We start from the raw sequence: 18,441 nt of genomic DNA on the forward strand, positions 1-18,441 counted from the left end.
TTTCCCTCAAGCAATCCTCTAATGCTGTTTTGGAATCTCAAACTCCACAAGACTCTACAAACACTCACAATCACCAAGCTCTCACTATGGTGGCTGCCAACCTATGATGGTGGTCTAACCTGCCCAAAAATAACTTTTCTCTCTTTTTTCCTCCCCTTTGGACGTGTGGAAATGCTTCTATATATAGAGCTCTGAAAATAAACAAGAGTCACTTACAACATCTTTTTTGAAATTCGTCCAAATTCAATGTATCTTGGCATAACTGTATCTGGCGCCTAGGTGCCCAACCGTCACGCTAAGGCGCCAGCCTTCCAGATTCTCTGGCACCAAGCTTTCAGGTTATATTTTTTTTTACTTTGGCTTCATTTAACACATTTTTGCTCATTTTGCTCTTTAACTTCATTTCTTGTACCTAAAATCAAAAACACACAAAGTACCTTTTATTAAAGCGCAATATCCTTAAAAAGAAGAATGAAATACACATATAAAATAGGTAATTTTAAGGCGTGTCAGGTCACCTCCTCTAGATTGAGACCTAGTGTAAGGGCCACAACATCAATTCCCTTGGACCATAGAACTCCTCTCTAGAGAGTTGAAATCAACATACTCTTCTGTTGAGTATGGTTCAAGCTTTTATAAGTCTTTTCTAGTTATCTAAGCATTATTTCTAAGTGGTTTATCCTTCTCACTCACTAAGAATCTCAAATTGCCTGTTTTTTTCTATAAACAGTGATTTTGGTGCCATATAAAAAAAAGTATCTTTCCGATTCAGATATTGGCTAATTCCTTTAAAAGGTGCTAAATCTTTCCCTTAAAACACAGAGCTAATATATATGTCTTTAAATGTGTGCGTGCAGTCAGGTTTACAGGGCATGTGAGGTACGGAGCGAAGAGCAAGGAGCGACGAATCACAAGTCTGTGCAAAAGTTTGATGTATTATTTTTGAAAAATTATTACATTAATGAACCGCTTTCACGTGGAGCTAACAGAAAAAAAAAAAAAAAATTCTTTTACTTGTGATCTGGTCCGATAATACAAGGAAAATATTCCTATCGTATTATTCCGCATTATTCAAGTGTTATTGTAATAGTATTGATATGTTATTGTGTTATTATAATATCAGAAATATGTTCAGAACACAATAATACATGAATATTTCACAATAACACGTAAATAAAACAGAACAGCATGACATATGCTAAATCGATTTTTTTTTTATTATTATTCTGAAGGTATGGGGGTCCAGAAGAAATATTTGTCCATTATTTTTGGGCCTTCTTGCCCGACAAAAAATAAATGAGTGGGTGCAGTCAGGTTTACAGGGCATGTGAGGTACGGAGCGAATAGCAAGGAGCGACGAATCACAAGTCTGTGGAGTGGAACTGTCCACCTCTACATGCTGCAATAGAAAAACTATTTTTAAAATAAATTTAATAATAATAATAATAATAATAGATGCAGCCAAAAGGTTGGTGAACCCTTGTACTCTTGTCAGACTTAAATAATTTTTTGGTGAATATAATAATAGATTTTCATGTGAAAAAATAAATAAATAAATGTTAAATTCTTAAGAATATGTCTTGCATGCGAACTTTACTGTCATGCTTCAGAACTTTTAAGACTGTTATATATATATATGTATATCGCGTGAGAGATTTTATAAAGGAATTGTACAGAATAGGTTTTTAAGGCGCAATACAACTAGCAACTGCCCATTTTACCATTGTATTTACTGCTTACATCTAGGGCTATCGAAAAAGCTCGTTGTTTAGGAACAATTTGTGTTCGATTCGTTAATGAGTTCGTGTTCGATTCGTTCGATAAGTAAACGAGACGAACTTGAATAAATTTGTTTCGTTCGGTTAGTTAAACGAACCAAAGGCGAACAGTGATGCGTTCGTTCGTGTTTGAATCGTCATTGTTCGAAATATAAAATAATTTAAAATAATTATATATATATAATTTATGATATTTTAAAAAATTAAATTTTATATATTATAATATATAATAACTTATAAATAATATATTAATATACTATGTTAGTAATATACTAAAATAAATATTATATATTTATATAATATAAGTTATATAAATAATATAATATTTTATTTATGTATATTAATATTAGGGATGTGAAACTGGCTCGTCATTCGTGAACAGCTCGTGTTCAACTCGTGTTCGGCTCGTTCGTTAAGAAATGAACACGAACAGTAACTTCACGAACAATCTAAAACACGAGCTTATTTCAAACAAACTACAAACACGAACACAGGCTATGTTTGTTCGTGTTCGGTTCGTTTACACCCCTATTTACATTAAAAATGATAAGATTTACATAAATATTATTCAATTTTTATATATTTATATCTCTAATATGTAAACTTTGATTTTTACATGTGTTACCATATTTATGCATAAAAAAGGTGTATTTTATTTTTTAAATGTTAAAATAATAATTTTTTTTTTTATGTGATATGGAATATTCGAATGATATAATTGTAAAAAGTAAAGTTTAGGTGTTAGATATATAAATGCATAGGAATTGGGTGATATGTATTAAATTTGCTTAAATATTTTTTAAATAAATATTTATTTAAAATTAATAATTAATGTGCTGTAATTTTTTTTATATAAAATACAAAGTGTAGTATTTTAAAATTATTTATTATTTAGCTTATATTACTTATATTTATTGCATGAGAAAGACAATTTGGAAGTATAGCATTTATAAAAATATAAATGTACATTAATGATGCCCAATTCATAGTTGTTAATGAGAATTCTTACAATGGATATAATTTTTTATTGAACACTACAATGGTGGTCATAAAAATGGAGATCCTTCTTAAAGAATGTGTATCTTAGTTGTTAGAAAGTTTAGTTTCTCCTCATCATGAGGTCATGCAATCTTTTATGATTTATCATTCATCATCTCTAAATAATGGATATATATATATATATATATGGTAGAAATAAAATTTACATTGCATATAGGGAGATTTATTCACTACATGTGACCCTTAATAACTTCATGGGTTATTTACATATATAGCACCAAAGTCCTATTTACTTTCATGTCTAACACCAAAACTTCACTTTTTTAATTTATACCACCTAGGCCTTTTGCTCAGTCCTAAATTGTCCTTAAAAATATTGCCCCGAGTGCTAGAGATGAGGGGAGAGAAGTGAGAGTGAGAGAGAGAGAGAGAGAGAGAGATCAGGAGTGTCAGGGAATCCTTGGATCTTAGAACCCGCAAATGTCAAGATCCAAAAGTGAACAAACAAAAAGGGCCCCTTTCTTGGTGTCGTGATCTCCTATTTATAGAAGTCCTTGAAAATAGTTGCAAATAAGGAAAGAATAGTTACTATAATTGTCTGAGTAATTGAATCAAGGTTACATAGTAATGAAAAAAAAGCTAAAGTTGGATTATTCGTCCAAAGCCTTGAGGACGGCCAAGTATGTCAATCGACCATTGGATGTGTCGGTTTGTTATGACAATCGACCGCGCCTTCTTATATGAACTAGGTTTGCTCAAACTAGACCTGGGCATTCGATCGAAGCTTTTTCATCATTAGTTATGTCGCTCAGAGGATTCCGCCAGATTTATAGAAATTAGTCGATCGACTATACAGCATAATTGACTGATCGATAATTGAATTTATAATTTTCATATGGATCAATCAATAAAATCGGTCGATTGTGAAAGAACTTAAATTTTATCTAATTGACTATTATACACTTATTGGTTGATCTACACCAACCCATACCCCCATCACGTCTGATCGATTGGATCTTTGCCTTGGTCAGGTTTACTGTACACACTAAGCACAGATCTTGTCGTTGCCTTTAAAGGCAACCTTCAGGACTCGTTTCAGGAATGATTTAGACTAACGTACTCTTTTGATGATCTTGTCACTAGCAAGCAGACAACCATCTCCAAAAACTTTATCCTCCCTATCTTAGAGATTCAATCTCATAACTCAAAGGCAATGTAAAAGATCTCAATTGGCCTATCGTAGTAAATCATTTTGTGATTCATACATTTTCAATCAATCAATTCGAGTTCCTCAAGTATTGAAAAACGGTCATCGAACCTCATTTTTTTTCTCATGACCAAAAAAAAGTGGGCTAGCTTTAAAAATTACTTTGATTGTGCTCTAATTTTTGTCTTTCCATTTTAGGAAACTGGTTGTTCAGTTATCCTATCATATTGTGTAGAAATCTTTTCAAGGCATCAATCCCTCTTATCATTGTGGTCTCTCATCAAAATTTTGTCAAATGAAACTTGTTGAAATCGATCACCCTCCCTCCTTATAAAAGGCGTGGGCGACGTGGGGAGGGGGGTGCCTCTGGTGATTGTGCACATATCTAAGATAAATTAACGGGTTAGTTATAGAATTTAAGAATCCTGTCGACCGTGTGGAGCCGAAGGTGCGGTCGAGTTCTCCTTCGACAGGAATGATAGGTCTTTTGAGGGCCAAGTACTAACTTTACTTTTTATTCGAGTCTAGTGTTGAATAAGGGGTCTTTCTCCAAGGTGGGTTTCCAACGCTGCATCAGACAAGATGGAACCTATGAAAAATTCTCTCCACGAACGGATGCGGTGAGCCCTGGGGAAAGGTATATATTGTAAGAATCCTGTCGACCGTGTAGACCCGGAGGTGAAGTTGATTTCTCCTTCGATAGGAGTGATAGGTCCTGTGAGTGTCGTGCTAACTCTACTTTTTCTTCGAATCTAGTGTCGAATAAGGGGTATTTCTCTAAAGTGGGTTTCCAACGCGACATCCGACAAGATGGTACCTATGAAAAATTCTCTCCATGAATGAATGCGGTGAGCCCTATGGAAAGGTTGTGTTGAGCACACGCGAACACAATACATCCATTTAACGATCAATGTCAAAGTGGGATCGCCTCATCCCCGCAAGTGGCGAAAGAGTGGGACTTTGAAACCTTCTGGCAATGGTATCCTTCTTTTTCCACGCTCTCTTTTTCCCAGTGTTCGGAGGAAAATATGAAATGTGATGCAAGAAAACTTATCCTTGGATGTCTCCGTCCATCAATTCTTTATTGAACTCCATTTTTCTTCCACCCCTTTGTTGTATTTATCCTTAGTAATTCGCACTGGTTCTCGTCTGAGGCATTCCACGCTCACCACATCACCTTTTAGGATGTTAAATCCTAAATTATCCTTGAGAACATGCCCCAAGAGTTAGAGCTGAGAGGACAGAAATGAGAGAGAGAGAGCTCTGGAGCATCAGGAAATCCTCAGATATCATAACTCACAAGTGTGGGGATCCAAATGTGAACGAATAAAAAAAGGGTCCCTTTATTGGTGTCATGACCTATTTATAGGAGTCATTGAATACAATTGCACGTAAGAAAAAAACAATTATTATAACTGTCTGAATAATTGAATCAAGATTACAAAGTATTGAAAATAAAATTTGGGGTTTGGTCAGTCGCCCAAAGCCATGGGGTCTGCCGAGTATGTCAATCAACTGCTAGACGTATATGTCAGTTGGTTTTGACGGTCCACCACGCTTTCTTATAAAGACCAGCTTTTCACATCCCGGATGCGGTCATTCGACCTAGGCTTTTTTATCATTAATTTTGTCGCTGGAAGGATTCTATCGTACGGTAGACTCTGCTGAACAGGAGACTATTTCAATCGTTTGAGCAGTAAAGCCAATCAACTAATTGTTGGAGCATTTCTAATCCTGTTCTAAAATTTTATTTGTACAACAATGTTTCTGGCCGTTCGATCTCCTCGAAATTCATGCTGTCATTTTAGTGGTATATACCCTTCATAACACATCAAAAACAATACTATAATTATTGCCACCTGAAAATATCACTGCATAAATGACAACCCAACAAACACAATTTTTAGTAGATATTGGCACGATAGAAGCCCAGCTATTACTATTGCCAATTCTCACCCATACTTGTTAGATAATCAACTATTCGACGCTCCTAAATAAGCCTGAACGACATCTGTAAATAGGTCCTCATACCAATCATCTAATTTGGTAATGCATATTCTTGGACCGGTAAACGCCTTGACGCAATACTACTAGCATATAAATTAAAAAGTTAAATTTACATACATACCACAAGATTATGAATTTATATATCTAATACAAAGTTTGAAATTTACACTAATAACAATTAGGTGTCATGAACTAGAAAAAAATATTACATCAGGACTCCGCACGTAGAGTTACGTTCGAGTCCAATGAAATCACAGCACGCGTGAAGGCTCGATAACACGAGAATATTCTCCCGTGTTATTTAGGTGTTATTGTATATTATTTAAGTGTTATTGTATTCTGAAAATATTCCCAGTGTTATAATAATACAATAACACATCAATAACACTTGAATAACACACAATAACACTGAATAACACGGGAGAAATATTCTTTTGTGTAACAGGCCGATTTTTTTTTTTTCCTCACATTCACGTGTATGGCGTGATTTCATTGGACTCTGCACGTAACTCTACGTGTGGAGTGCGGAGTACTGATGTAATATTTTTTCCATGAACTAATGCATGAAAAAGATGAGTTCACTTTTAAATAGTTAGTCATCGTGGACTTATTTTTATGTGGTGTGAAAATTCTGAATCTTATACATGTGATTATAAAATTTAGGAGCGCTAAATATGTAAATACATAAGAATTGCATGATATATAGGAAAATGTTCATATTTAGCATATTTAGCATGAGAACTTTTGATTGAATATAATGTGCAACTGGCATAACCATCTTAATCAACATTTGTCAGCTTCTCTTCGTCTACCTCAAAAGCCTTCCTTGCCTGCTTGAGCTCCTCATTCATGGACAAAAGCTCGGTGCATCGATGAAGTTTTGGCAAATCCTGTTTGTTCCAAAAGACAATCAAGGCAGAAAAATAGTGAAAAGTTATCACCAGATATAGATATATATATATATATATATATAGCCAGAATTCAATATATAGGGAAGATTGACATACATACCACTTAATTCCTATGCATTTACATATCTAACACCAATGCTTTACTTTTTGCATGCATGCCAACTTACCTATGCATGCAGAGATTTGTTCCACTTTTTGTAAGTAAAAAATAGTGGTATTTTTTTGTGTGATATCAAAGATTTGGGTGGTATAAATGTTAAAAGCAAAATTTAGGTGTTAGATATGGAAATTCATAAGAATTGAGGGGTATGTATGTATACGCCGCGGTAGAAAATGACATGGAGCACAGGGTATTAAGGAGCAGGGTTTAGAAAGAAAAATTATCTAAAAAGAAATATAACACAGTATACCTTCCGAATTAGATAGAGAAAGTCCTCCGTTAGCAGCTTTCCCCTCTTGGATGCGATGTCTTGGGCTTTATGCACCTGGAAGTTCCATTCAACTGAAATGGTTAGAAAAATGCAAAGAATCAAGTTTTGCTCAACATAGGCAACTATAGCAAATTAAAATGACACAAAAGGATATTATTTTATCATAAATAGCTTTATTCCAGCCATATAATCAACATTACTGAACCTCGTTCAATTCATTCCAGCCAAACACTAAGCTCCGTTTGGCTTGAAGTGAGAAATTAAGCAAAAAGCTTTTGTTCCACGTTTAGTTGACGAAGAATTTAGTTTTTATTTGTTGGGAAGAGGGAAATGTGAGTCACTTGAATGACTACCTAATTTCTTCCAAATTTCATCAGCATTGGGTGGGACATTGCTAATGAAAAAACAATGAATTTGTTAGCATTCCCGTGTGAATCTAATTAGAGAACCAAGAAGGTAAGAAAATCGAGAGAGAAAGCACCATATCATGACATGTGGTAGGCATGCAATGAAACGGCTTCTCCTTGAAATTTTCAACAAGCTCTTGACAAATGTAACACTAGGTTGCGATGCAGAAGCACAAATATGCACTTACAAATACAAGGTTAAGAATGAAAATCACTTCACCAATGATTCTTCAGTTCCAAATTTAAGCAAATAAGATTATGAATCTAGCATGAATTACAACAGACAAGCTGAAGCACCCAAAGGGTAGCAAATTGGTCATGAGTAATTGACTTGTCGATGACTGCGGGAATAACTTGGGAAATCTGCACAAAGAGTCCTTGTGTTGATTCCACTTACTTCCTTGTAAGCCTTTCTCTAAGGTATGCGCGCTCACAGACAAGAGTCCTCCTGGGATGAAAATAAGACAAAGTTGCCGAAATTTAAAATCTTTTTATTCAATAAGCATTACATAATGTCATGATAAATGAAAAAAAAGATGTTCATATATATGCTAGAGTAAGGTTTTGTCCATGTGGTGTAGAGAAGGTATGGAATGGGGAAGGAATGTGATGCGGGTTTTGAAAAGACTAACCATGCTTCGAAAGCATGAGGTTTGTTTCAAGTGGAGGAAATATAGGTGTTAACCCAAACGGTAATAAGCAAGTAAATATTATTACTAGAAAAATCAATAGGCACTTACAACCAAAATACTGAAAGGAGAAATAGTAACACGCACGACACATAAAACGCAACTAGGTTGAATCGAAGGTGGAGGTGGTGGCCATTAGGGGCTTGGAAAAGTGGTGGCAAGATTGGAAAGTGGAGCAAAGGGGAGGATGTTGCGGGGGAATGGCAGGTGTTTGCGGTCCTGGGTAGGAACAAGTAGGTAGAATAGCCAGGCAATGGTAAAACAACATGGTGAAGGAGTTTCTAGGCGACGGCAGCGATGTAGGATTGTCGAACAGCAGTAAAACATCAAGGCAGGGGATTTTTGGGTGGTAGCAGTTGTACCGGATGGCTGGACAATAGCCAAAGCAGTGACGCGAGGGATGCAATAGTGGCGACAGTGAAGGTGAAGGAGTGGAACTGCGATGGCAACGAAGAAGAATAGTAGAGATGGGAAGGCGATGGTGACGGCTGGAACTGCAGAAAATAGGAACCGGACAGCTGTTCGGGCAGCTGCAGCACGGAGGATGATGGTGGATTGCAGGACAGAAAAAGTATGGCTGTCTGGGATGGCGGCAGCAAAGAAAAGTGGGAGACTGTAGTGAAAAACAATGGTATGTTTGGGCAGCTGCAGCAGGGAAAGGACAAGCAGGAGAGATGTGAGGAGGATGTGAAAGGGAAATAGGGAAGATAATCACCTCCTCAGGAGCGAGATATAGCTGAAGCACAACCCGAACCCTTGAATAAATCCCTCAAATAGAAAAAGAGACGTCGGCATCTGTCCCGATACAAAACACTTAGAAAAGTCAAAACCTAAAATATATGAAGCAAATATATATGCCCTAAATAATTAGGTTCCATTGGTGAAAGAAGGTGACAAACCTAAGATGAGTAATTGATCGGCTCTCCTCTGCCTAGACCGGCAGGTCCAGTCGCTAGAGTCATGGGAAGTCCCAACGTGCGTCCCACGTCAAAAGTGGGAAACACTCCCATGACAGCCCGGGGTTGAGGAAGCTTCGACCTCATATATAGAAGCTTCTATTTTCTTGTAGTATGGCGTCAGTTGTCCAATTAAAAGTGGTAAACAAGTAGCAATCTCCCGATAAGTCAATTACGTTGATGTTTTCATTCCAAATCACAACCTAATAAAAGGTATCCTCATGAACCAAGCTTCAAGCCACCAAAACTATAACTGGCTTCTTCCACTCCTCGTATTCGTCTGTGTGTATCTGATAAAAATGTACATAAGGAGAAATAAACTTTAGGACAAAATCTATGGCATGCTAGGCAACTCTCAATAGCAACCACTCAGAAGAGGCCTCTTCTTCTCTGGTGGGACCTAGATGTCATAAAGGATGTTCTTTTTTTAAAAAAATCTAAAGCGATTTCCAATAATGTGGTTTTTCCATCATGTTTGATCATTTATCAGTAGATACACTGCTAAATTGATTTTACTATCTAAATGACTCCATATATGCTTAAAGAAGTGACGCAAAAGAATCTCATACCTGACATGTTAAACATCCTTCAGCAGAAGCAACTCAGGTAAACTATATATTTAAAAAGTTTGAAATTCCTCATCTAGAGTTGTTATGTGTCTGGTATCGATTCCTCTGACTTAAAACCGTATTCGACCACTAATGCTAATTCTAGAAGAGTCTCTCTCATAAGTTTTGAAATTCCTTCTTTAGGGTTGCCATGTCTCTGGTATTGATTCCTCGGATTTAAGACCATCTTCGACCACCAATGTTAATTATGTTGGAGTATCTCTCATAGGTTATGCTTGAAATTCGTGTTTTCTCCATCATTAGTTGGAATTTGGTATTTCTGTGTGTCCTCACTTTCTTAAGTATCTACAATGTTATTACCCATTTCTTCAATAGCTCATTGCTCAGTGAAATAGACCTTATCCTTGTTTGGAAAATCTGCTGCACTGCGCCCAAAACCGCGGAACTTAACACTTTCTAGCTGGGACAAATTTAGGAGCATTGGTTAGCTTCACATGTTCTCCAATCTGAATCAGTATTCCCTCAGGTGGGGGCTTAGATGTTCCTCTGAGCGTCCCTTGCTACTTAACCTTAGGTTGAACTATATTTGTAAGGTGTGGCGGTCATCCGGTGATGTTGTCTCCCACTTTTAATACTAAGGTTTGAAAATCCGATGGGTAATGAACTAGTAGTTAATAGCGTCACATCTCCCATTTCATCTTGGGCAATATGGTAATCTCATCTTTTCCCTCCTGCTAGTTCGAATGCTTCATTTTTTTTCACCAAAAAAATTTGTTGTTCATTAACTTACTGGAAACTAGCTTTACCCTTATATATGATGGGACATCCTGGTACTCAAAGAAAAGTTTCATTGTTTGGAGCCACGCGATTAAATCGTCCAGATCCAAGTGACCGTCAAAATATGAAAAATCGAAATTTCTCTGATATTTTAGGCTAAATCTTAGGAAAAGAGTTTCTCTATCCCTGAAATCCGCATGGCAAAAGAGATTCACTCCAATCCTTTGATCTAGCATGTCACTGTTATGGCTATGATGACCCATTCAAACTCTCTCCTTGAAGATGGTAAGCATCTTTTATGGTTGGAGGACTTCCATAAAAAGTTTCTAGATATTGTTTTACATATTTCTTATAAAAGGCATTATAGCATTTCTTCTCGATCATGTCTCTGATAATTGTCTCTACGGTTTGTGGTTGAGTTTTGGGTTTGGGTAGTTGAAAGAGGGTGTATAGGGATGATGTTGGGTGGGAAAGATTTTTTTTTTCGGCCGTTTTGAAAAACTAGCAAGGGGAAGGATTTTTGTGTGGATGTGGGGACTGGATATTAGTGGATGCTAGAAAATCTAGAATAGAACTAGAATTAAGCTAGCCCTGATAACAAATGATACTAGAGTTAAAGCCAAATGACAATAAGTAGTCAAATATTATTATTGGAAAAACCAATAGATAGTTACAACCAACACATTGAAATGAGAAATAATAACACACATATTGTAAACGAACTGAGTTTAAGCAAGTATAAGGGTAATTCATGTTTGGTTCAATAAAATTTTCTTTTGTTCGTGTTTGTCTCATGTTCGAAATAGCACGAAATTAACATGTTCGTGTTTGGCTAGCTTTCATTCTAATTGGCTCATGTTCGGCTTGAAATAAATTCGAGCGGCTTGTCTAGTAATTTGAAGTTAAGCAAATCTCAACATCTCAAAGAGGGAGGAATGAGAAAAAAAAATTATCAAACTTCCGATGTGGGACAAACTCTACGCAGGAGGGAAAGCACAATGTGCAACAAAAGGAGTGAGCAGACAGAGATGTACTTTTTTTAACTTGCTAGGAGCATTTTCATACATATCACCAACTCTTATGTATTTACATATCTAGCCCCTAAACATAACTCTACTTTAGGCCCATTTACATACATAGCACCCAAATCCTAATTATTTACATATCAAATACCTAAACTTATATTTTATATAATTATACCACCCAAATAAAATTTAAAATTAATAAAATTTAACATTTTTTTAAATACATATAAAAATTTAATATAGCAAAATATAAATAAATATTATTATTAAATTATTTAATTATTTCGAGCTGAATAGGAACGAACAAACTTTTGTTTGTGTTTGGCTCGTTTATAAATCGAGCTTACAAAAGTTGTTTTTGTTCGACTCGCTTGCTTAGCGAACAAATCGAACACAAACTATTTAATAAGTCAAACACGAGCTGTTCGGGAACGAGCTTTTTTGACAGCCCTACACACAACACAAAAGACGTGAATAAAGTGAATCAAAGGCACTGGTGGTGGTTGTTAGGGACTTGGAAAAGTAGGGGCATGGTCGGGAAATAGAGTTGAGGATGAATGCAACAGGGGAACAGCTGATGCCTGTTGTCCTGGGCAGCAGTAAGTAGGCGTAATGGTTGTGCAATGGTAAAAAAACAAGTTAAAGGGGTTTTTGGACGACGACAATGATGCAGGATGGTCGGACAATGATAAAACAGCAAGTCAAGCGATTTCTAAGTGGGGGCAACTCCATCAAATGGCTGGACTGACACGACCCGGTCCGAAACTTGGAATTGATCAAGACAAGAATAAACGGTCGAACAGTGAAAATCAAATCTCTACTATTTTATTTCTATTACTAACAGTTTAATATTCAAATAATACATGAAAGAGACACTAAAGCAAGCAATTAAAATTAACAAGTATACGTTTGTTGTTCTCGTCTTTCATACATATTTGACATCTTCGGTTCATCTTATTCAAATGCATAAAACCTAAAAATAATATTAAAGCTACAAAATGAGTTATCTAAAAATAACCCAAAAGAAATCACACTCCTAAACCTAAGTAACTCAAAGAAAAGAATTTAATATGTATAATGGTCTTTTATATCTTTATAAGTAATCTTATAATACGCCAGTCATTTATATTTTTATAAAAAATCTGATAACATGTTAATGCGTGTATCAATGACCTTTTCTAAATGAAAACACAAGTCTTCTAAATGCATTTAAGTTATCTTTGTTTTACTTTATACTAATTACATACACATCTGTCTCTATGAGGATCACTATAAAAAAAATCTAACACAACCTTGGCCGATATTGCATCGTCGAAACAACGGCACAACGATTAGCAATGTAAACATCGCAATTATCTAAGATGGAAAGACCCTCACCAGCCTCCTGGTCGATATTATCTCATCGGCATAGCAGTTAGCAATGAAAACATACAGGTGTTTAGGAAGGTAAGATACCAAGATCTGGTATACTCGCCCCTGATCGATATTATTTCATCGTCACAGCGGTTAACAATGTAAACATCGTAATTATCTAAGATGGAAAGACCCTAACCAGCCTCCTGGTCGATATTATCTTATTGGCACAGCAGTTAGTAATGTAAACATTACAGTTGTCTAGGGATATAAGCTCTGGTCTACTCGCCCCTGGTCGATATTATCTCATCCACACAGCGGTTAGTGATTTAACTATCACAATTTTCTGGGGTGATAGAAACACTCTACGCACACTGGTGCAATAAAATCCCCCGCATGTACCATTAGAGGGTGAAATACTCCTTTGAACATACAAATACAAGTATTCATATATAAATTATTTCAATCTTTATAGCATATATTATTCTGAGACATCTTATGCATCTACTAACATGCATACTTACTCTGATGTGCAACTATTCATCATACATAACTCTCATATCATGCATTTCTCTCATCTCATGCATATCATGCAAATATTTCATTATTTATAACATATATTATTCTGAGACATCTTATGCATCTACTAGCATGCATATTTACTCTGATGTGCAAATATTCATCATACATAACTCTCATATCATGCATATATTTTTTATCATGCATATATTTTTTTATCATGTTTGTCATGCATATTATGTATATCTTGTATATCATGTCTATTATACATATCATGCATCTCATGTATATCTTGTATATTTTTTCTGAGACAAAATGCAAAATGAATATATCCGTGATTGGGTTGGTGTAGCTCTAGTGACAGACAAAATTAGAGAAAGCCTTCTTAGATGGTTTGCTCACTTTAATCGTCGACCATCTGATGATCTGATTATGAGAATGAATGTTTTAGATTCGACTTATGTTAAGAAAGCAGAAGTAGACCTAGGAAGACTTGGGCTTATTGTATAAAAAATGATTTTAATTTATTAGAATTAAATGAAAATATGACACTAAATAGGACGCAATGAAGAAAAAGAATTCATGTAGCCGACCCCACGTAGTGGGACTAAGCCTTTGTTGTTGTTGTATATCTTTTCTAATCTGACAATATGAAGAATCTAACTAAACTAAAGCATACATATAAATCACCCCACATTTTAAAATAAAGAAGATTACAGATATTTAAAAATGTAATTACTCACCTTAATTGCCACGCTAAATTCTTAATCTTCGATAGCTAGTTGGAAGTTGCGGTGACATTTATGTTGAGCTTAATAACCTATAAAACATAATATTAAACTTTAACATTCAAGTGATTTCCGTAAATTGAATTATTTTTCTTAACATAGCATAAGATTATGTTAGCTGAAGTTTACGGAGCCGTCCTATGACGAACTTTTACACGCTTGACTCAAACTTGCCGCCTCAGGTAAACAACCAGGAATTTGTAAATATCTTAGGATTTTATAAATTTTCGGCTCGTAAAGTAATTTAACCCAAAAAGAAATATTATTACCTCAAATAGGCTTCTCGGCACAAGTCTGTCTTTTCAAAGCTGCCAAAAATTCTTCCCTCTTCTTCCTAACACTTCAAATCTTTTATCCCCTTTGCTGATTTTGTGCTAAAGCCCTCACAGAAACTCACAAATCACTTATGACACTTCCGACACAAGTTCGGCGTCTCCGACAGCTACCAAAAACGAGAAAGATGCACAATCCGTCGCATATGTCAAAATGAAAGCAAAAGAAAATAAATGAATGTCTCAAATAACGTGAAAAAAGATTTCGTACTCACTGATTGCACCTCAGAGCATTAAAATGTCGACTGCGGCTCTGTGTGTGCCGCTCGCCTCTTCTGTACGACTCGGCTACAGTGTTGGACTATGCTGTCATCGGGCGTTGAAATCATCAGAGAGGGGAAGATCGGGAGAGGAAATTGGAAGCGAGAGTGGCTTCATGCCACCCAACCGAGAACCGGAGAGAGGAATCAAAGGCTTTGAATGGACCCCTCAATGCATATATCGAAAGGTAAGTCGGTAGGAACAGTATCCATGTGGAACTAATGATTTAATTTTGTTTAATTAGGTTAATCAAACCTATAACTTCAATTTTTCTCTCATTTATTTTATTATTTATATACAGTACTTTATGTCGAATTGATCGATTGGACGTGTAGAATTTTATAAAATTAACTCGATTGAAATCCGAGGAATGTGAAATTTGAGGTATATTTTAAGTCGACAAAATCTTTATCAAATTTCTCAAAAATTGGTTATTACATGGACAGTGGCCAAAATAGCAAGAAAAGTGATGAAACAATGGCGGCAGTGAAGGTGGAGGGTTGGAACTGTGATGGAAGCAAAGAAGAGGGGAAGGTAATGGTGATGGCTGGAAGTGCAAAAAATAACAACCGAATGGCTGTTTAAGGCGCTGCAGCATGGAGGATAATGGCAGCTTGCAGGACAGTGAAAGGATGAGTATCAAGAATAACGGCAGCGAGGAAAAGTGGGAGACTGCAAGGAAAAATGTTGTTGTTTGGGAGGCAGCAGCAGGGAAAGGGCGGTCGAAAACAATGTGGGGAGGATGTGCAAGAGGAATAGGGAAGAGAATTACCATCTCGGGAGTGAGGAAAAGCAGAAACACAAAAAAAAAAAGACGTCGACAACTGTCCTGATACAAAATACACGGAAAACTGAAAACCTAAAACACATGAAGCAATATATATGTCTGATATATCACCTATCATGTGATCAGATGCTCCAAAGACCACTATCTATGGTTGATTCTTCCTTTTGAGAGCAACAAGAGTAAATGGAAGACTACCTTGATGTGTTGGAAGGCTACTAGAAGGCTCGGAATATTGTCCCAGAAACCTTTCGAGAAGTTCAAGTTGTTCCTTGTTGTAAGGCTTGTCTTTCGTTTGATGTTGTGTTTGCTTGATTTTACCCATAACTTCTGACTTTGTTGAGCTTTCAATTTGCAGGATCTTAATAAATTCTTTAGAACTTCACCTTCAAATGACTAAGCTTTTTATATTGTTCACACCACGGTCTGTTCCTCTTTGATTTGAGATGGTATAAAGTCGAGTTGTCAATATTTGATCTAGGGGGATAACCTGACATCATGAGATTCTTCGTGCTCTCTTCCTGTAATACTTCAGCAAAGGCTTCACGAATTGAGGGATGAGGTTTGATTCCCATGATTCTTCCTTTGACTTCATCTATTTTCTTGTTGAGTCCTAAAAGAAGTTTAAGGTTCTCTTCTATTCAATAATGATTTTGTAAAGAGCGGAGTCTTATGAGCACATTCATGTGTATGTTTCATACATATCTAGTTGGAGTCAATATCTGGACAAAGTGTTAAAGTATCAAGTAACATTCAACTCACCCTATCGTATGTCATCTAATCTAGTTTCAATGTTGTCAACACTTGAATAGGTTTCCCTTGCGGAATCCTAAAATTCTTTTATTGTTCTGTAAAGGAGAAAATTTTCCCTGATTTTCGTGGTCATGGGTTTGATAAGCCATAACAAGACTATGTGATCTTCAATCTTCCATGCCCGGTGTTTATTATCAATAATTTTTGTTGCAGGATTTTTCTCGGTGAGATAATCATTCTTTCCTTTACCACGGGTGTACATGAATACAAATTGAGAGCACTGGAGAAAATTGTTATCATATAGTTTGTGATTAGTGATGTAGGAAGAGATTTCAATTGTGGAAGAACCAAACATCATAGATTCAGGTTCATAGTTTTTGAAGAGAAAATAGCATTTATGTCGCGGATACAAGATTTCCACCACAGAGAAACTGTCTATTGCTGACACGGGATTTTTGTTAGAGGGAAGAAATATATATGTTGTCAACACAACTATTCCACTAGTGAGAGAACTGTCCGTAATTTCCATAGAAAAAATTGTCTACAATCGACAATAAATTTCTACTAGCGAGAAAAATTGTCAATTGGCAGTCGCGGGATTTCACTGAAGAGATGGTGTCATTGTTGCGGAAGGAAGAATCAACCATAGATAGTAGACTCTGGAGAGATAAAATCAAGAATCAACCATAGAAGGTGTTATTATTACAAAAATTTAACGTCCTGGTCGGAATTAATGGTCATGGGAATACAAATCGACAATATAAGATGCATCTAATGTTTGGTGGCAAGCGACAAAATACGTCATCTTTGAGAAATGGTCAACTCCTACCATGACAAAATCATTGTTCCTTTGTGTGCGTGGAAGTCCGATAAAGTTCACGTTGAAATCGACCCAAGGCGCTTCAAGGACCGGTAAAGGTGCATACAATCTTGTATTTTGGCAGCGTGTTTTGGCGATATGACACATCTTACATTGTCGACCGTGTCGCTCTACATCTCTTGTTAGTCGAGGTCAAAAAAAGTATTCTCACGAGTGTGAGAGTTTTAATTCTACCAAAATGGCCAGCCAATCTGCCATTGTGGTTCTCCTGAATGATAGCATCAAAGAGTAAGCACTGAGGAATGCATAAATTATTTTGGTGGAACAAGTAACCGCCCATTTTGTAGAACTGCTCGTGAGGACTCTCCCTACACTATTCCCAATTATCTTGGTAGTCTTCATCTGACTCGTATATTTCAAAGCCTACAATGTGAGTACGCAAGGATATGATCAATAAGTGATGATGGCTCAGAGCATCCGCAATGCGATTCTGATTCTTGTCTTTGTGTTTGAGTATGAAGTGGAAGGAAACTAAGAATTCTATTCAGGTGGCGTATCACCTTTTTAGTTTATTCTGATCGTTTAAAATTTTAAAGTTTCATGATCCGTGAAGAGGGTAAACTCGGTTGTCAGTAGTAATGACCCAATACCCTAGACCTCTAACAATGTCATAAAACTCTTTGTCGTAGGTGGAATATTTTCGTCGAGTCTCATTTAATTTTTTTTTTTTAAATAGGCAATGGGGGGCCACCTTGACTTAGTACAGCACCAATTCCTAAGCCGGAAGCATCACACTCATTGGTTGAAATCAGGTAAGGCAAGAACTAGGGCTTGAGTCACCTTTTTCTTTAATATGTCGAAGCCGATCTGGGTTGTGACCTTCCACGTGAATTATTTTCTTTTCAACAATTCTAGGATCAGTGATAATGCAGAAGTAGCAGAAAAATCTTTGATAGAAGGAGGCTAGCCCCAAAAATTGTCAAAGCTCGATGAAAGATTGTGGCGTGATCCAAGTTACGATTGCCGCAATTTTCATTGTGTCCATTCGAATGCATGTGTAGGACACAATGTAGCC

General features: G+C 36.3%; 1 protein-coding gene across 1 annotated transcript in view; it reads right to left on the reverse strand.

Moving 5' to 3' along the window:
- Positions 1 to 6,552: 6,552 nt before the first annotated feature.
- Positions 6,553 to 18,441, reverse strand: part of LOC110036424 (transcription initiation factor TFIID subunit 13) — a 66,831-nt gene continuing 54,942 nt past the window's right edge. Inside the window, exons 5-6 of the mRNA XM_020740865.1 lie at positions 7,313 to 7,387; positions 6,553 to 6,881 (exon numbers count right to left, since the gene is read on the reverse strand). Of these exons, the coding sequence (XP_020596524.1) occupies positions 6,771 to 6,881; positions 7,313 to 7,387 (186 nt within the window). The 3' untranslated portion in view covers positions 6,553 to 6,770. The remainder of the gene's footprint in view (positions 6,882 to 7,312; positions 7,388 to 18,441) is intronic.

Source organism: Phalaenopsis equestris, unplaced genomic scaffold (assembly GCF_001263595.1).
Source record: "Phalaenopsis equestris unplaced genomic scaffold, ASM126359v1 Scaffold206200, whole genome shotgun sequence".
Taxonomy (NCBI): Eukaryota; Viridiplantae; Streptophyta; class Magnoliopsida; order Asparagales; family Orchidaceae; genus Phalaenopsis; species Phalaenopsis equestris.